Source organism: Nilaparvata lugens, chromosome 1 (assembly GCF_014356525.2).
Source record: "Nilaparvata lugens isolate BPH chromosome 1, ASM1435652v1, whole genome shotgun sequence".
NCBI classification, from domain to species: domain Eukaryota; kingdom Metazoa; phylum Arthropoda; class Insecta; order Hemiptera; family Delphacidae; genus Nilaparvata; species Nilaparvata lugens.
The window spans coordinates 31,780,250-31,801,782 of record NC_052504.1 but is presented as its reverse complement, the minus strand read 5'-3'; the positions used below and the strand labels follow the sequence as shown (position 1 = coordinate 31,801,782).

At 34.4% G+C, this 21,533-nt stretch overlaps 2 protein-coding genes across 5 annotated transcripts in view; one reads left to right on the top strand and one right to left on the bottom strand.

Moving 5' to 3' along the window:
- LOC111057382 (regulator of nonsense transcripts 3B) overlaps window positions 1–19,420 on the top strand; it is a 54,352-nt gene extending 34,932 nt beyond the window's left edge. For all 4 annotated transcript variants that reach the window (XM_039425712.1, XM_039425725.1, XM_039425720.1 and 1 more), the window contains exon 9: window positions 19,172–19,420. In XM_039425712.1, the coding sequence (XP_039281646.1) occupies window positions 19,172–19,354 (183 nt within the window). In that variant the 3' untranslated portion in view covers window positions 19,355–19,420. The remainder of the gene's footprint in view (window positions 1–19,171) is intronic.
- On the bottom strand, window positions 10,223–16,066 carry LOC120350817. The gene is made up of 2 exons (XM_039425705.1): window positions 15,244–16,066; window positions 10,223–14,961 (listed from the first exon to the last, which is right to left on the bottom strand). Exons 1-2 carry the CDS (start codon window positions 15,511–15,513, stop codon window positions 12,286–12,288), a joined length of 2,946 nt encoding a protein of 981 aa, XP_039281639.1. The 5' UTR covers window positions 15,514–16,066; the 3' UTR covers window positions 10,223–12,285.
- Window positions 19,421–21,533: the final 2,113 nt, after the last annotated feature.

Below are 21,533 nucleotides of genomic sequence, written 5' to 3'. Positions count from 1 at the left end.
CACGTAATTTTCAGATTCAACAACCATCATCATCAACTACATTGTCCTCACATTGATATTTCGCACTATGACATAAGTTCATGTGATTAAGATCTATGAGAATCACCCGTTAGATGCACTTCATTTCAGGCGGTCCAAAATCATGCATCATAAGTCAAATTCGGTTGAAAAGTGGAAATTTTATTGTTGAGTGTACTAAAGCCCATATTCCAATACACAAAAAATGGCCAATTTCTATATTCAAAGCTGCATGTCTTGTGAAATACTTCTGATAAAATTCCCAAATTTTTTGAGGATGTGAAAATTGTCCCCTTCTACCCACTCCAATAAATAATACTTTCGATTCCAATACAATTCGAAAGTTACAGAAGGTTTTATAAATGGCGATTTCAGTTTTTACATTTTTTTCTTGATTTTACTGTTGATCAAGAGTTCCTAAAACGAGTCTGATACATCATAGGAACTCACGATTGATTCCAAATTGTAGATAAATTCATTCTCTACGAGCTCAGTTGCCTAAAATCCATCTTGAATCACTTTTCCCTATCATAGAACTGCCATAACCGTTAATAAGAGGAAAATATCTAAAATTTCCGGATTTTTTTCAACAATCAAATCTCACTTTATCAACATATTTATTCATGAATCGTTTACAGCAGATGAAAGAGAAAATTCTATTGTACATTTCAAGATCAAGTAATGATTTTTATAAGGGGTTACCGAGATACATAGCTTTGAATATAGAAATTGGCCATTTTTTACTTTCCTTGCCCTATTACCATAGGTAAGTAAGGAAAGTATTGCTTCCCGAAAAAAATTAAGGTACCCCAGTTTCTTAATTTCTATACGTTTCAAGGTCCCCTGAGTAAAAAAAAAGTGGTTTTTGGGTGTGTGTGTGTGTGTGTGTGTGTGAGTGTGTGTGTGTGTATATGAGTGTATGTGCGTCTGTGTACACGATATCTCATGTCCCAATCAACGGAATGACTTGAAATTTGGAACTTAAGGTCCTTACAGTACAAGGATCCGACACGAACAATTTCGATCGAATGCAATTCAAGATGGCGGCTAAAATGGCGAAAATGTTGTCAAATACAGGGTTTTTCGTGATTTTCTCGAAAACGGCTCCAACGATTTTGATCAAATTTAAACCTAAAATATTCATTGATAAGCTCTATCAACTGCCACAAGACCCATATCTGTAAAAATTTCAGGAGCTCCGCCTCATCTATGCAAAGTTTGATTTTAGATTCCCAATTATCAGGCTTCAGATAGTATTTAAACAAAAAAAATTAAGTGGATAATATGTATTGGAATATGGGCTCAAGTACACTCAACAATAAATTTTCCATTTTTTGACCTAATTTGACTTATGATGCATAATTTTGGATCGCCTTGACAAGCCGAGAAGAAAGAAGTGTAGAAGAATATAGAAATTGGCCATTTTTACTTTCCTTGCCCTACTACCATAGGTAAGGAAAGTATTGCTTTCCAAAAAAAATTAAGGTACCCCAATTTCAAGTTTTCTATACGTTTCAAGGTCCCCTGAGTCCAAAAACATGATTTTTGGGTGTTGGTCTGTGTGTGTGTGTGTGTGTGTGTGTATGTGTGTGTGTGTATGTGTGTATGTCTGTGATCACGATAACTCCATTCCGTAATATTCCTGAGAAGAATGAATTTTGTTAAATTTCTATCACGATTTTCTCAAAAATGACCGATTTTTTTCAATTTCATACCCTGTATAGTTATATATCAGCTCTATTAACTAGCATGAGTCTCCTCCTTGAGAAATTGACAGGGGGTCCACCTCATCCTTGAGAAATTTACTTTGTAACCTTCTTCTCGTGCGTGAGGTAGGTAGGTAGAGCAGTTTATTCAAAAGAACACACATGTCGATATTTTATTTTTAAAACAGCTGTTTTGACAACTTTTAAAAAATCCTCAAATTTCATAATTCAAACAAAGGAAAATGTACTCTGAACACAATCACAGTATAATCGTAGTTTTAATTATTTAGCCGCCAATCGGCATAATGTTATTCCCTAAATTATCCTCGTTAATGAGGCTTATAGATCAATGGGCAAGGAAAGTTGTGTGAGTGTACCACACCAGATTTTTTACTTTCCTTGCCCTATTACCATAGGTAAGTAAGGAAAGTATTGCTTCCCGAAAAAAATTAAGGTACCCCAGTTTCTTAATTTCTATACGTTTCAAGGTCCCCTGAGTAAAAAAAAGTGGTTTTTGGGTGTGTGTGTGTGTGTGTGTGTGTGTGTGTGTGTGTGTGTGTGTGTGTGTGTGTGTGTATATGAGTGTATGTGCGTCTGTGTACACGATATCTCATGTCCCAATCAACGGAATGACTTGAAATTTGGAACTTAAGGTCCTTACAGTACAAGGATCAGACACGAACAATTTCGATCGAATGCAATTCAAGATGGCGGCTAAAATGGCGAAAATGTTGTCAAATACAGGGTTTTTCGTGATTTTCTCGAAAACGGCTCCAACGATTTTGATCAAATTTAAACCTAAAATATTCATTGATAAGCTCTATCAACTGCCACAAGTCCCATATCTGTAAAAATTTCAGAAGCTCCGCCTCATCTATGCAAAGTTTGATTTTAGATTCCCAATTATCAGGCTTCAGATACTATTTAAACAAAAAAAATTAAGTGGATAATAGGGATGGGTATCGAAAAACAAAACATCGATGTTTTTTTCATCCTAACATCGATAAGTGAAAAACATCGAACAGTAAACATCGATGTTTTTTAACATCGTTTATCGCCCTACGTTTTTATGGATGATACTATTAGTCCAGTCAATATAGACATAAAAAAGGGGGTGTGCTTGCAATTTATATTGTAGTTCTGATTTTTTAATATATTATTTGGGTACATAAGAGAAGTCCAGAACCAATTTCTTCATGCAAGATTTCCTTGTGCTAGATACAAGATAGCCCAAAAACCTCGTATTTTCGGCTCATTCTCCAGTTTTCAGCTATTTCTGCCAAATCTCTCCCAGATTATATATAATTCTGAAAAAAATGAGATCACTCGGAACTCACTATCTCCAATGAGTACTTTGTAATAATTTTTCAAAAATGAGTAAAATTTGAAGAAAAAATCAATTTTGATGAATTTTAGTTTTTAATCAACAATATCTTCCTATTGTTACAATTTAGATGTATATTTCAAAATCCCTCTAGGCTTATTTTTGTGCTATACAATCTGAGATCAGGTAGAGCGCTCTATGTCATATAGATTTCCAGGTACACCTGACAACAATGCTCCTTGTATTGTGGAAAACACCTAATTTTCAGCTTCAACCATCATCACCATCTACTTTGTCTTCACATTGATATTTCGCACAATGACATAAGTTCATGGGTAAGAATCACCCGTTAGATGCACTCAATTTCAGTATTTCCTAGTAGAGGCACGCTTAAGGACACCTCAAGGATCAAAATTTCAAACACTTATAATTTACTTTTGACACAATGCTCAGATTTCATCGTACTACACTTCATTCTTCTCGGCTCGCCAAGGCGGTTCAAAATCATGCATCAACAGTCAAATTCGGTCAAAAAATAGAAAATTTATTGTTGAGTTTAGGTACTTATTCATATTCAATACATAAGAAATGGCCAATTTCTATATTCAAAGCTATGTATCTCGGTAACCCCTTATTATAAAAATTATTACATGATCTTGAAATGTACAATAGAATTTTCTATTTCATCTGCTGTAAACAATTCATGAAAAAATATGTTCGTAAAGTGAGATTTGATTGTTGAAAAAAATCCGGAAATTGTAGATATTTTTCTCATATTAACGGTTTCGGCAGTTCTATGATAGCTAAAAGTGATTCAAGATGGATTTTAGGCAACTGAGCTCGTACAGGATGAATTATCTACAATTTGTAATCAATCGTAAGTTTCTATGATGTATCAGACTCGTTTTAGAAACTCTTGATCAACAGTAAAATTACGAAAAAAATGTAAAAACTGAAATCGCCATTTTTAAAATCTTAACTTCCAAATTGTTTTGGAATCGAAAGTATTATTTATTGGAGTGGGTAGAGGGGGACAATTTTCACATTCTCACAAGATTTGGAAATTTTATCAGAAGTATTTCACAAGACATGCAACTTTGAATATAGAAATTGGTCATTTTCTGTGTATTGGAATATGGGCTTAAGTACACTCAACAATAAATTTTCCATTTTTCGACCGAATTTGACTTATTATGCATGATTTTGAACCGCCGTGACGAACCGAGAAGGATGAAGTGTAGTACGATGAAATCTGAGCATTGTGTCAAAAGTTATGTGTTTGAAATTTTGATCCTTGAGGTGTCCTTAAGCGCGCCTCTCCACTAGGAAATACTGAAATGAAGTGTATCTTACGGGTGATTCTCATAGAACATAATCTCAAGAACTTATGTCGTTGTGCGAAATATCAATGTGAGGACAATGTAGTTGGTGATGATGCTTGAAGCTGAAAATTAGGTCTTTTTCACAATACAAGGAGCATTGTTGTCAGGTGTACCTGGAATATGAGATAGATCGCTATACCTGATCTCAGATTGTAGAGCACAAAAAGAGCTTCTAAAGTGACTACAATTTTATCTGGAGCTATTGTTCCAATATTTCAACAGTTACTAACTGGAATCACAGCAATTTTGGACTTGTGGTATTCAAGTAACAGTCTTTCGAAAAATCCTTGAGGATTCGGTCTTGAAATTCACCCTAAGCTAATTTTAGCAATCATTGATACTCATATCGTATTCATTCAATACCTGATAGATTTTTTAGGAAATGAAAATGGATCAAGTTTTTTTATATGGATCTCTGCACTCCTTAAAATACGAGGACATCTTTTCCAGAGCTAGATTGATTAGAGTTAAACACAGGTTGAGGAAATGATTGTGGTAAGAAAAAACTCTTTCTTCCTAAGAAACGAAGAATCCGACCTCTTATTCAATTCTAAATAACTAACTATCTAACCTTGACACGGGCCACAGAAGTAATGTAAATCTTCTAGAGTATCCAACAGTCTCACATAAAAATACAGAGAGCCTGATTGAAAAATAAAAATAGCAATCTGCAGGAAATCAAAACTTATGCGAGATCTTTCACAAGAGTGATCTATATTCACAAAAAACACTAAACAGAATACTACACTAAATATGATAGATAAAATGATTGTAATTCTGTTACTATTGCTTATTGCTCTCAAGATAATCCTCTTCAAACAAAAAAATAAAAAAAAACTTGTATCAAATAAAAAAATTAGAATTGTTTTTACTTTTTAGTTGGGAAAAACATCGGATGACCGATGTCTAGGTAAAACCATCGATAAGTGAAAAACATCGAACAGTAAACATCGATGTTTGATGTTGAAACATCGATGTATCGATACCCATCCCTAGTGGATAAGATTGAGCATGAAAATCTCTACAATTAATGTTCAGTAACATTTTCACCTAAAATTGAAAATAAGCTCGAAATTCGAGAAAATGTGATTATTCAATTGCAAACTGTTGATTCTATTAAATCATTCACTATGAAGAGATAGCACACATCGTGTGTCTCCAGCGTTATTATCCTGTCACCAGCTGGCTCAAATCTTTGAATAGTAGACTCTTATGCGCGTGAACACTAGCGTCACGTGATCAATTTTCATAACGGCAAGGAAAGTAGTGTGAGTGCGCCACACCAGATTTTTGTGTATTGGAATATGGGCTCAAGTACACTCAACAATAAATTTTCCATTTTTTGACCTAATTTGACTTATGATGCATAATTTTGGATCGCCTTGACAAGCCGAGAAGAAAGAAGTGTAGTACGATGAAATCTGAGCATTGTGTCAAAAGTTATAAGTGTTTGAAATTTTGATCCTTGAGGTGTCCTTAAGCGCGCCTCTCCACTAGGAAATACTGAAATGAAGTGCATCTAACGGGTGATTTTCATAGATCTTAATCACATGAACTTATGTCATAGTGCGAAATATCAATGTGAGGACAATGTAGTTGATGATGATGGTTGTTGAATCTGAAAATTACGTGTCTTTCACAATACAAGGAGCATTGTTGTCAGGTGTACCTGGAAATCTATATGAGATAGAACGCTCTACCTGATCTCAGATTGTAGAGCACAAGAATACGCCCAGAGGAATTTTGAATTATACATCTGAATGGTAAGAATCGGAAGATATTGTTGATAAAAAACTTCATCAAAATTGATTTTTCTTCAAATTTCACTCATTTTTGAAAAATTATAACTCAGTACTCATTGGAGATAGAGAGTTCCGAATGATCTCATTTTATTCAGAATTTTATAATTTAAAAAAAGGCGAGAGCAAATTTTTCTGTCCGATCACGAGATTTGGCAGAAATAGCTGAAAACTGGAAAATAAGCCGAAAATCGAGGTTTCTGGGCCACTCTGTATCTAGCACAAGGAAATTTTGCATGAAGAAATTGGTTCTGGACTTTTCTTATGTACCCAAATAATATATTTAAAAATCAGGCTACTGTTGAGGAACCTCAATATCAACAATTAGAAATCATTAAACTACAATATAAATTGCAAGCACACCCCCTTTTTTATGTCTATATTGACTGGACTAATACCTGATTTATCAGTCACTCTGTGAATCTAAATCGATAGAATTCTTTGTTCACTCATATGCTCGAGAATTCACATTACTAAAGAAACTCGAGCATGTCTTACTAGGCTAAATCTACGTGGAGGGATTGTTGCAATTTATAAAAAACTTTTTTAAAAATATAGATGGAAAGCATTTAATTTGGATTTTCGTTTAATAATAATTATTGGTTCAAAATGTTTAAAATACTTGGAATGCATTGTAGGGAGTAATTTGTGCGCCATGTCTGTCGGTCTGGTAATTCCACTCTTGATTTGCATCTACTCCAGATTCTTTCTTTCTATATAAACAACTAGTTGAAGAGTTGAGGAGGTATGCAACGAAAGCCAGTTCCGAGATTATTTGAGTCAACGTTCTAGTGCTGGAACTTATTTTTAATCGTAATTTGGTAAAGGGTCGTTTACATTAGTAAAGTTTACTTAAATTGAAGTTTTGTATAAAATTAATGTATTTTGCAAACTTGGAGTCAAATTCATAAGAACACAAACCTGAATCCAATGTAGACCCTTCTTCAAGTTTTGTAGATATTGATCATGCTTGACTTTTGGATTCAACTTGAATCTTGAAGATTCAATCCAACCTACAAATGGGGAAAATTAGATGAAAACAGAAATAGAAAGAAAAATAAAAATCTCAGTACCTACCCTTTTTTAATTATTTAATCAATTTGAAAATGGCATCAATATCCGAAACATGTTGTGATTAAATATAGTCCAGGCGCTGGCTTACATTGAGCATACATGAGAGAGGCAGAGAATTTGACTTCGGATTATTGTTAGGGGGTCTTTAGTGTATATGAAACTCGATGTCGTCACGTCGCTTAAAAACGCGCGCTTATAAAATCGCCTGTCCTGCAGATACTATTCATAGTACAGCTTTGACTTTTTTCTCAATATTATGTACGTATAACTGGCTTTCAATGTGGTTCTCTACATTTTTGCGATAAACCGCATAGTTTTTCCGCAAAAAAATAAAATATCTCGAAAAATGTATTTTTTTATTTTGGACTTTTTGTTATTTCTTGAATATTTAAGTCGTTAGCCGACTTAGAGGAAAAGGTTCCCAATAAACGTTGTAGGCCGTTTCTTCCTGAATTCAATGATATATATAGTTTGGGGGTTACGATCATAGATGCGGCGGTGGGAGGGGGTTAAGTAGCACTGTTACGCTGCGGCGCGGTCCTCCCCCATGATTAATGCGCATAGTGGCCTGTCTATCGCATCGCTCCTACTATTCTATGCATTCAAATGTATTTCAGGAACGCTATCTTATGTATTTTCGGTCGCTGAACACGATTTTTCAACTCTCAAGCCTCAATAATTGATAATTCTCATCATAATATACAAATTATGGTCAAATTACAAACTTCATCTCATTCTGCAAGGAAACTAAGAAACGACTTTTTGAAGTAATCGAAATTTGGGTTTCAAGAAATATATTAAGATAGAAAATGATAATATTTATATGTGTTTATGTTTTATTGTTTTTATTTTAAATTAGTTTATTGTGATGCGCTGCAGGCTACATTATTAATTACATACTGGCCTCGCTTACTTGATATAGTGGTCAGTTAATTTCCAAGAAATGTTTGTGGAATTTCTTAGTTCTTTATGGTGAAAATGGAATCCATCATCCATTCATTATCATAATTATTATGTTTAATATGAAAATGTTAAACTTTCGTGAATCTTCAGTTTGTCGTGAACTTTCGAGAAAGTATATCCAATATAATAATAGATATATGTCAAATCAAAATGAAATGAAAATTTAAATATTCATTCAAATTATTTCTAACAGTATCATTATAATGGTATTTCACTAACTTTTGATTGATCCATCTATTATGGTATTCCCGTTCAGACTGTTTTGAAATGGTAACAAGTTATTCAGTATCAAAATTTGGGAATAGAATAGTTTTGGGCCATGCCTGTTAATCTTTCCCAAACATATCTATATGATTTATAATTTAATCCACAAATGAATGAATGGATGTATACCTGCACGTAGCTAACGTATGGATTATTCCTTTATAGATTCTTGTATGTTACATTAATAAATCTCTGCCACAGATTCAAAAATCAAGTCTCGATGGTTTGGAGAGCATATTATTGGAGTGATTCTTTTACTCTACTGCTTCTAGTATGTTCACTACCTTTGTTTGAATTTAGACTATAGACATGAAAAACATGAAAGACATGAAAAATCAAGTCTCGATGGTTTGGAGAGCATATTATTGGAGTGATTCTTTTACTCTGCTGCTTCTAGTATGTTCACTACCTTTGTTTGAATTTAGACTATAGACATGAAAAACTATGTCCACCTGCATCACTCCATCTTCATTGAGAATTTTCATAACTCTTCTCATCAAAAAGTTTCCATAATCTTGCAGCGTATTGAAAGTTTTGAAAAGTGAAGTAGGAGTTGAATTCAGGAGAGCCATGTCATCATTATGCGAATTTGTCAACGCTATTTAAAATCCACAACTAGTTTCACTAATTATTTCATGGGCCAAGTGAGATTAAGCGTTTTTTTTTCAAATATCCATCAGATGTTGACAGAGATTGCGGTTATTGTAGAAATGCATGCTGTACTAAAACTTCAATGCTGAATTATCTTTAAACAGCTACCTAGTAAAAATGCAGAGATCAGATATTTTTGTTATAGAATGAACTAAGACTAGGATTTTTTGTTTGATTGCATCGTGGAGAATGACAGAACTCTGTTTCTTTTTATAGGTGAGAATACACTTTTACAATTTGCCACAACTATGTTCAGATAAAAATCGTTGAAGACCGAATAACTATTTCTTTATACATTCAAAAGAGTATCACTGACTGTCTAAAGTTAATGTTTCCTTATTGGAAATTATTTTCTACTTCAGTGGGTATTTTTTTTCTAGATTTAACACAGACTCCATAACATGGTTTGTGTGATTGAATGAAAAAAGTATGGGTCTTTTCTCGTACAGTTTCTATGTACAATACCAGAGTCCTTCCTTTTGAGCACGAATACAATTCAAGATAATTCAAACTATGTTACAATAATCAGTCATAAATTTCAAGTAGTCATTGATTTTGCATTGTGATTCTAAAAAAAACTCCACAAATAGCTCCTGACTTCTTTCAAATATACTTTGACAATTTCTCATATTTGAACCGTTCATGAGTCCTTCTTTGTAGTTGTTTCATTGAATTGATTGCTTGCTCTCACACCTTAATTAGACTGATCTCCCCTCAATAGATTTTCAACAGTATTCTCTCCAAATATTTCAGATTCAACAAAGATAACTCCCATTCCACTTCCATTCAAGTACCACCCCAAGACTCAGCCAGATGAAACGTATCTATTCGTGGATATAAGTTACAGAAATCAGTTGATAAAGCTGCGTTTACACCAAAGTTATTAACATAATGTTGATAACTTAATCTGAATTAACGTGATGATGAACACTAATCAAACATACGTTAAGATGCGAGTCGTAATCACTCACACCGTGGACTGTAAAACTAATTACTCTAATAATAGAGAGGTTAAATAAATAATAACACTGTACACACGACTCGAGCTCTCGATTGACACTGACTTTATTAATAAATGCAAGCACACAAGCACAAATAATGATACATGAAATCGCCTGTAGGCGGCGGTAGCGGCTGGAGCATGAACATACCGCCCACCAGAAATTCAATTTATATTAATTTCTCATTATCCTTTGTTGGTAAAATACAAATTTTATTGATTGATCTTTTGTAAAGTCCAGAATCAGTTCTGACTGTCACGACTCTCACTAAGTTGTCTGGTCCTCGATGAATATCTTCTATTACTGCTAGCTTCCAATGAAGAGGGGGTAGATTGTCCTCTTTCAAAATGACGACCATTCCAGGCTGGATGCTGAATGATGTCGACTGCCATTTCGTTCGCTGTTGAAGTTGATGTAAATATTCCTTTGACCATCGTTGCCATAGCTGTTGAACACATTGTTGACTCAGCTCCCACCTGGTGAGACGGTTGATGGGAGTTTTTAAGTAGTCGGTCTCGGGAAAGGATTTGATTGGTCCTCCTATAAGAAAATGTCCTGGAGTTAAAGCTTGTGGAGATGAGATGTCAGTAGAAATCTGGCATATTGGTCGAGAATTCAGACATGCTTCAATTATTTTCAGTATTGTGGTCAGCTCTTCAAATGTTGGGATAAATTTGCCCATGACACGACGTAGGTGATATTTCATGGATTTTACTCCTGCCTCCCATAATCCTCCAAAGTGTGGTGAATGTGCTGGGATGAAATTCCATTCAATTCCTTCAATCGCTGCTGCTTCCTTTATAGCCTTTTCTGATGATTTCAACATAACATACATTTCATGCAGTTCATTTTTAGCTCCAACAAAGTTAGTACCATTGTCACTGAACAAAGTTGCACAAATTCCTCTAGTTGAGATGAACCTTTGCAGAGCAGCAATGAATGCTGCAGTTGTTAAATCACTTACTACTTCCAAGTGAATTGCTCTTGTAGCCATACAGACAAACAAAGCTGCATAAGCCTTTGATGTAACTTTACTGCGCCGCCCACCTTGATGAATAGTGAATGGTCCTGCATAATCAACTCCCACATTGAGAAATGGTTTGGATGGACTGACTCGATGCTTGGGCAGTTGGCCCATCAGTTGTTCAGTTTTCTTTGTGTTGAACCTGTAGCATGTCACACATTGATGTAGTAAGTTTCTTATTACCGATTTCCCATTCATAATCCAGAATTTTTGTCTCAGTGAAGAATGAACTAGCTGGCTGCCTCCATGTAATAGACGTTTGTGCTCATGATACACTATTAACTGAGTTAAATGTGCCTTTGCTGGTAGAATGATCTGATGTTTTGCGTTGTAATCCAATGCAGATTGTTGTAATCTTCCGCCCACCCTGAGACAGTCTGACTTGTCAACAAATGGTAGCAAGCTCTTGAGTGAACTTCCCTTGATAATACTCCAGATCCCTTTAAACTCAATATTTCTTCACTCAAGTAGATTTCTTGCATTTGTCTCACACATTTGATCAGGGCACTTTCTAATTCTGCTGGAGTTAATACATCAACTCTTTTTTCCTTTGAATTTCTGCTATTGTTGATGAATCTTAAAACATAAGCCATAATATGCAATGTCTTTGTCAGGGATTGAAATTTCGCTGAAAACTCCTCTTCAATGCATCCAACACTAGCCAACACTTCAGGGTCTCTCATTTCCATAACTGTGCTTGAGTTTGTGATTGGCAGAGGCCAATTCTCCTCAGTCTGTTTCAACCAGACCGGACCCTCCCACCACAAATTGTTAGTATGTAAAGTTTGTGCTGAATTTCCTCTTGAAATTGCATCAGCAGGATTCTCCTTTGATGAAATATGTTGCCAGGTGTATTGATTTGTAAGCTCTTGTATCTTTGACACACGATTTGCTATGAATGTTTTCCATTTTGAAGGGTTTGCTGATAACCAGGCCAAAACTACAGTAGAGTCTGTCCACAATAGTATTTTATCAACATCAAAACGTAGTGCTAATAAAATTTTCTTCACTAACTTGCTCAGAATGAGTGCTCCACACAGCTCCAATCTAGGAAGAGAAATCTGTTGGACTGGAGCCACTTAAGACTTTGAAGATAGGAGTCGTATGCAAGTTGATCCATTTACATCAACAGTTCTCAAATAAACACAAGCTCCATACGCTTTCTCTGATGCGTCTGAAAATCCATTAATTTGTACATTGATGATTGAGCCTGATGCCTTCACAAACCTTGGTACTGTAATAAGTCTCAATTTTGGAATTTCTTGAATAATATCATTCCATGCTTCATGTAATTTAGGAGGAAGTTTGTCATCCCATTTTAAGTCATATTTCCACAGATCTTGCATGAAAATTTTGCACATGACAATAAATGGTCCCAGGATACCAAGCACATCATAAATTGATGCAATTGTTGATAAGACCATTCGTTTTGTGTAATTTGTTCTGGATAAATCGATGTTGATATCAAAATTGAGAATATCCCTCTCATGATTCCAGATTAAACCCAAAGTTTTGATAGATTCAGCTTCTTCAAGTTTGATTGACAAGTTTTGTTCTCTTTTCTCCTTGGGAACACTTTCTAGCAGTTGTTTGTCATTAGCACACCACTTGTGTAGCATGAATCCAGCACTATATAGGATATCTGCTACCTCCCTTTGTAGTGCTTTCACTGTATCAAGGTCATCTCCACCAGTCAATAGGTCATCCACATAAAAATCATTTTTTATTACATGTGCTGCATGTGGATATTCTTGCTTGTTCTCCTCAGCCAATTCAGCTAAACAGCGAGTACTAAGGAAGGCTGCTGGTGCTGTTCCATAAGTCAATGTTGTCAACTGGTAGTGCTTGATGTCCTGATGAGGATTGTCTCGCCAGAGAATTGTTTGAAGATGGTAGTCATCTGGATGCACTTTTATCATTCTGTACATCTTTGTGATATCACTAGTCATTACATATAGATGAGTACGAAAACGAAGAATTATGGATGATATATCTTGTTGAATAGTTGGACCAGTCATCAAAATAGAATTCAGAGATACCCCATTGCTCCCTTTTGCTGAAGCATCAAATACGACACGATACTTGGTTGTACTACTGCTTTCCTTGATAACAACATGGTGAGGTAGGTAATAAGCTTTCTCTTGATGCTTCTTCCCAATGAGATCTTTACATTGGATGACTCTCATGTGTCCAAGGTCTTCATAATCATGCATGAACTTCACATAATTTTCTCTTAGAATTTCATTATTGCTCAGTTTCTTCTCCATCTTGAGAAATCTATTCTCTGCATTCATTAATGAATCTCCCAAAGCCCTATGGTTGGCACGCCGTGGTAGTCTTACAACAAAATGCCCATCATCATCTCTTTTGGTAGTCTTAGAGAAGAATTCCTCACAATATTCATCTTCCTTTGATCTGCATTGTGGCTCATCATATTGCTCCATCTCCCAAAATTTCTGTAGTTGCTTTTGCACATCAGTTGCACTTGACACTAAGAAACTTTTGACATGATTGTCTGCATGATTTTCATTGGAGTCTTCTGGCAGCTTTCTGGAGATGAACCATCCTAATATGCTCTCAATCACTTTAGGGTAGTCAGGACCACGATCAAAACGTCCTTGCAATAAAACTTCATAATATATTTCAGCTCCCAAAAGAATCTGTGGCTTACTTGCAATTTGAAATTCCTCATCAGCATAGACAATGTTGTTAGGGAGTCCCCAGCTACTAACATCAATGTTTGACAAGGGGAGATCACCAGTGATGTGTGGCAGTACAAAACACAAAATATCTCTGGTAAATGGTCTGTGATTTGATGATATTTTTATCGATACACTTTGCCTTGCTGAGGTTGAAATCTTGTTTATACCAGAAATACACAAATTTGCAGCTTCTCTTTTAATTCCTAATTGTTGGGCTAGAGCTTCACATACAAAATTTACTTGTGATCCAGCATCTAGAAGAGCTCTACATTTGTGTTGTCTTCCATACTTATCCTCAACTGAAATTATTGCTGTAGCTAACAATACTTTGGACGCTCTTTGCGTCTTCACACTACAGTATGAGCCTCCACTCTCTTGCTCCATTTCCTTCTCTTTGTACTCTTCTCTTTTGAAATGAAGCAGTGTGTGATGGTTTCCATTACAGCTTCTACATCTATTGGAACTAGTGCACTCCTTTGCATGATGTTCTGCTGTTCGCATACAATTGAAACATAGCTTATTTGATTTCACAAAGGCTACTCTTTCAGAAATACTTACTTGATTGAACTTGTTACATAAATAAAGTGCATGATTTTCTTTGCAAAACAAACATATTTTATCAGCATGTTGTGTATTGACATGATATGACTGTGACTGTGACCTTTGAGATGCACTATGTTTTTGAGTCTGTGATTTATCAGATCGTTCCTTACAAATGTCATTGAGAGAATGGGATGTATTCTCCAGAATCTGACGTCGCTTCTCCAGAAATGAAATAAAATCGTTAATAGAAGGAAACTGGTCAGCCTTCAAACTCATCTCCCAAGCTTTAGCTGTATTTGTGTCTAAACGATGGCAGAGAAAATGAATTAAAATGAACTCAGCATAGTTCAAATCTTGAAATGCTTTCAAAGCATGCAAATTACTCGAAACTCTGTCAATGAATGAAGCTAGCTCGGTAGCCGACTCCTTTGAAACAGCAGGTATGTTCAAAATCAGGTTTGAATGATTGGAGGCAATCATCCGTAAGTTAGCATATCTTGATTCCAATAGTTTCAGGGCAACTTCATAATTTTGTGGTGTAAGTGATAAGTTTTTAATCAATTCTTTAGCTGGACCACTGACAGAAGATAATAAATAATGAAAACGCTGAATGTTTGATAACTTTGTGTTTTCATGAACCAGTACTTTGAAAATCTCATAAAATGATAGCCAGTTTGAATACAAGCCTTCAAAAGTTGGTATATTTATTTGTGGAAGAACTATAGAATCATTGGATGAAGTATTTTGAATAACCGTTTCCGTGACTTTTGATTTGTTTTGTAAATCCAATAGTTTACGCATTTTTGCACGAAGTGTTGCATAAATATCCTCGATATCAAATCTATCCACTTCTTCTTTCTCATCATTCATTTCTAACGTCAACTGAATTTCATCATAACATTGAAATGCTGTATTCAAATCCTCTAATTTAACTTTGAGCATATCGTAGTCAATGTTGTTAGTATCATCAAAGTTGTTTTCTATGTAGCTATGAATTCTAGTTATTTTAGCCTTTTGTAATCCTCTAGCTCGATGAGCTTTTTTAATCGCATCTTCATCCATTGTTTATATTGAGTTGACTCTTTTAGAAGCAATGTAGAAATCAAGTTGATAGCTACAGTAATGAAAAACTATGAAAACAATCTTACGCAATTGTTGTTGTTATTAGATGCTCCTCTCCACGTCTCTTCTGCACGGCTGTTCTGCAATCTGCATAATATCTAGACCTGTCTAGACATGCACAGTACACTCAATGATGAACGAAATGTCTCTCTCCGCTCCATCTTTCTCACTCACACGCACGCTTACACTTTGTCCACATCAAAATGTCTCTCATCTTTATGTCGCGGTAATTATCCGGCCCGGAGGACCATGAATTAACGTGATGATGAACACTAATCAAACATACGTTAAGATGCGAGTCGTAATCACTCACACCGTGGACTGTAAAACTAATTACTCTAATAATAGAGAGGTTAAATAAATAATAACACTGTACACACGACTCGAGCTCTCGATTGACACTGACTTTATTAATAAATGCAAGCACACAAGCACAAATAATGATACATGAAATCGCCTGTAGGCGGCGGTAGCGGCTGGAGCATGAACATAATCTTTATAAGACTGAACGGAACTTGTCAAACACATATGTTCATCATGTGTATGATAAATTATGTTCAATCAAATAGAATCTATAAAGATTAAGTTATTAACATATCTTTAATAAATTTGGTGAAAACGAAGCTTTAGAGTTGTATTTCCTCTGTATTCAAATATTTAGTCATATCACATGGGAGTAATTGGCATTATATCTCTATTTAAAAAAGTACAATAATAAATATATTATATTTTGTCCAATAGCTTTTTCCACTGAAACCTTAAGGTCAACATTTAAAGTACAGGAATAGAAAACCAGAAGATCCATTAGAACATTAATGTTATTATATGAAATTCTTAATAATAATATATTCATGCCAGATTTAATCAATTTGTTAAATTTTCATTTTCCATGCAAAAGACCAAGACTTAATATGCTATTTCAAATACCGTTTGTCAAAACCGCTAACCATTTCAATTCCTACCTAAATGGAACAATAGACGAATAGACTAAACCCATTCCTTGATCCCTTCTATGACCGCTACAATACATTCAAGTGATCTTGTGAAAGATTATGCTGCTCAATTGATGAATAAATTATTATTTTTGAGCTCTACTAACTCTCTTTCTTCAAATGTTTCTTCTTTCTATATGTATCTTTCATCCTTTTCCCCTTTACTAACTTTCCGGAATCTAACCCAAAAATCATTCTCTTCTGATTTTATTAGTTATATACTGAATCGTGATTTTATGAAATGCGTTTTTTTTTTCTTTTTCGTATGTTAATTGTAATGTTATACTATCATCTATGTGATAATGATTGTACTGGAGTTTGTCTGTGAGCCTTTCTATGTTTTCTTGGAATAAATAAATAAATTAATAAGATATTCGTGCTTCAATTGTAAATTTATATTGAGAAAATATTTACTCCTGTTACACGGTGTTCTATATGGGGTAGCCTATATTATTTGTTAAACTTACTCCATTACTTGACTTTCGCAATTCCAAAGTGATCATTGAATTAAATCGAATAATTATTCTCTCTTTATGAGATATTAGTTTTTTATGGACTGAGAAACACAAATAGGATTCCTAACAAGAAACAAGATGGTTTATCATTACAATGTGATCATAAATAATGATAATGAGATGAAGTTTGTAATTTGACCATAATTTGTATATTATGATGAGAATTATCAATTATTGAGGCTTGAGAGTTGAAAAATCGTGTTCAGCGACCGAAAATACATAAGATAGCGTTCCTGAAATACATTTGAATGCATAGAATAGTAGGAGCGATGCGATAGACAGGCCACTATGCGCATTAATCATGGGGGAGGACCGCGCCGCAGCGTAACAGTGCTACTTAACCCCCTCCCACCGCCGCATCTATGATCGTAACCCCCAAACTATATATATCATTGAATTCAGGAAGAAACGGCCTACAACGTTTATTGGGAACCTTTTCCTCTAAGTCGGCTAACGACTTAAATATTCAAGAAATAACAAAAGTCCAAAATAAAAAATACATTTTTCGAGATATTTTATTTTTTGCGGAAAAACTATGCGGTTTATCGCAAAAATGTAGAGAACCACATTGAAAGCCAGTTATACGTACGTAATATTGAGAAAAAAGTCAAAGCTGTACTATGAATAGTATCTGCAGGACAGGCGATTTTATAAGCGCGCGTTTTTTACAACTTACCCCCCTCCACCCCAATCTTTCGACCACCCTAGGACGTGACGACATCGAGTTTCATATACACTAAAGACCCCCTAACAATAATCCGAAGTCAAATTCTCTGCCTCTCTCATGTATGCTCAATGTAAGCCAGCGCCTGGACTAATAATTCAAAAAGGGTACTGAGATTTTTATTTTTCTTTCTATTTCTATAAAAAGTAGCCCTATACAGAAAAGAGATAAATAGATGAAAACAGTTGTCATCAGTTGTTAATAGTAGAATGTATAAAAACAACTAAATAAATATTATGCAAGAAGAGTAAAAAGAAAACTGTGAGATTAATTAGATTTTTTAATTTATATTGACATACTTTTTAGGTTAGAAAACTTGAATTCAATAATGAACTTGACCTCAGGTTTTCGGAATCGTGCATTTAACTCAAACGTTAAGAAAACTGGATAAAACTCTACTCGGGTTACTATTCTAAATACAATAGTGTTTTTCCTTGCTCAAAATATTTCAGTTTATTCGACATTGGATTGTTTGTTTATTAATTACAACATGTATGTTGAATATTGTTGCTTTTAAAAATTTGTTTAATTTCAATTGTTGAAAGTAAAATGGCCAACTCTGAAATGTGACATTGAATGAAGTTCATGATTAATTGAATAAGAAAATGATCAGGGGCAGTAGTGGGCTCCAACTTTTTGTGTCTTTACGGATGCTTTATTACACAGAGAATAAATAAATTATCATTACATATGAGCAAGGTCTATAAATACAGTTCATGACACTCGTGTTCCTTATGGAGCGGCCATTTTATGGGGTCTTCATGGCGGTACATTTGAAAATGCAATCCAATTCAATTAGCTCAAACAAGATTAAGCAATTTAAAAAACAATATTCTAGTTCAGATAATATGTGAATTCAGGTTTCAATTTTTTAATAATAAAATTTCATTAATAAATGCATCAATTATTCATTTATTCATTTTTAAAAATTGTTCTTATTCTTTTAACTCAAGGATTATGATCCATAAGGCATTGGGACAAGACAGAAATATGCAAGGCCAACTTCAAAAAGGGTTTTAAGTACCCGATCAATTAAATCTAAAAGTCAACAATTCAGTTCCTAGTTGGAATCTAAATATTATTATTCTGACGGAACAATTTATTTTACAATTCAAAGCCAAGCAATATCCCTTGAACAATATCACAAAATAACATATCATGATGTTTAATCTATAATGATAACAGCTGATAAATTTGAAAATTGGTGAACTAGGATCCTATAAAATGGCAATTTTGCAATGCATCACGGGATCGTGTCATGACCTGTATTTATAGACCTTGCATATGAGTAAATAAATCAGTATAACTACTATTCTCTAGCTTGACTGTTGGGCGATGAAAATGTTGTATTCTGATTTTGTTTGCAGGATCGTCCCAGCATGGAGATCTACCGGCCGGGCATGGGCAGATTCAGCAAGCAGCGGCTGGAGAAAGACAAGGTCGGCAGCAGCACCGAAGTCGACTCTCCCTCTCCCTCACCCTCCCCCACACCCACCCCCAAACTTAGACATAGCAATAGTAATTCCAGTTCGCAAGGTCGTGCCACATAATTTATACTGTTCGCGTCTTTAATGTGAAAAACAAATAAAAACTCAAAATATTTTGTATCGTTATTACTTTACTTGTTTAAATTCATCTCCTGAAAGACACAACATTAGAAACAAAACTAATATGTCTCCAGCTGAGTCGTGTGTCATCTCTGAAGATGCCACTATATAAATAGAAGAGTAATGTTTCATCATTCAAATAATTCAAATTCTTTCTTTATTCAATAAAATAAGCATACTGTACCTATATATAAAGTATATAGGAAGTCCTGACGAAACTGAAGTCTATCAGACGGTAATACTATTCAGTAAATTTTAACTTTTTGTCTACATTTCGTAATAAATAATCTGTTTCACAAGTACCTCTTTTAGAATAGAAAACCTTGATTGTTGGTAATTACATTATTCAGCAACTTCTAGACTACCGCGCATTCATTTCATGACTTTTACTTCAAAATAGATACTTGCACTGCACCGCTACTTAATCTTGATGTAAAATTTCATTTTTATTCTGTCCTTTTTACCTTTGTTAAAATTAAAAAAACCGTAAATGTGTAAGCTTATTTAAAATTTCCAAGGAAGAGGTATTAAGTGTGACTTGTATAGGAAATTTATTTTTTGAGTTATATTACTTGGAATAATTTGGTTTCTAATGCACTTAGGTATGTTTTCGCATAATAACTTGACTGATTATTGTGTGATACCGTAATTAATGAACATTTTTTCTCAAAATACAAAGTTATCAACAAATTCAAAAAAAATATCGTTCTAAGAGTTAACTAATTTGTAATGAATTATTGGATAAATATATATTTTTCAGATATTTTGGAAAAAATAATAATTGTTTTTAATAGTTTAATCACATAAATTAATATTGATGATAATTCTATGGCACTAGAAACATTTTTAATTCCATCCAATTTTTTGAAAATATATAGCTATTGGGATTAGACAATGTGTACGTTATGTGTACAGTAAATTGTTCCAGTTCCAATCTTAAATTGTTCCATCACATGACTATAGTGAGGTCCACGTTATAATGACAGTATTTGATCAACTTTGGTTTTGCTATCCTTGTCTATCATTTGACAAAACCGGTGGTAATATCCTTTTCTAGGTACACAACGATGCCAATTATGTTTTTGACAGAGTAGAAATATAATTAATACAGAGAATCGGCATCGCTATTCTTCTATCTTTATCCACTGCCATTATAACGTGGATCTCACTATAGTGCAAAATGTTCCCATGGAACGCCATTTCAAAATCGTTGGTTCAAGCTTTTGGCGCACACATATAATAGTTATTTGTATATCTAGAGTGAAAAGTAAGCTTACTGTTTTTTCTCCCTGAGGGAAAAGTTTGAAGTCCGAGGCGAAGCCGAGGGCAACAATTTCCCTGAGGGAGAAAAAACATTTTTCACTCATGATATACACAACATTTTTCCTCCACCTACATTTTTATAAAAACTTCAAATTAAATAATTTTTAAAAACGTACGTGACCAAACAATGTGTTACAACATAGTCTAAAAAGTAAACAGAAACAGCTGGCTTGTAATCACAGTTTTCCGCCGACAGCGCTATCTGTTGGCAAAAGCTGTACCAACAATGGCCGCCACAACTACAGCTATGATGAAGTTCCCGTTTAAAATTTGATTAGTTAATGAGGAATATTCGTTGGCTGGTATTTTGACTAACATGAAATAAAAAAAAACTTTTACATTTTTTTAGTATAGTGATATGAAGTTTGAAATAATTTTAGCATACAAACATAAATTTCATATATTGATTAAATGTCTGGTTGGGGTATTGAATTTAGTTGGTTTAATGGCTATTCTATATTCTTCCTCATCTGAGCTTAGACCTTCCAACCTATTACGATGTAAGTTTTTAAAATAGAGATGCTTCCCATGTTATTTAAATGAAGTCACTTTTCCTCCCTAGGGAGTTTTTCCGTTTTTTACTACCGAGAGCGAAAAAGTGACACTTTAGTATTATTTTTCAGGGAGTAAAGTAAGTACTTTAGACAGTAGGTGGAGGAAAAGTTGATTTACACTAAAATGTTTACTAGCTGCGTGAATGAAGAAATGCTGTTTTACAAACTTACTATCTAGAAAAGTGTGCATTTCTTTTATTCCATCACTCTCAAATTTTCTATAGAGAAATAGTTATTTGTGCAAC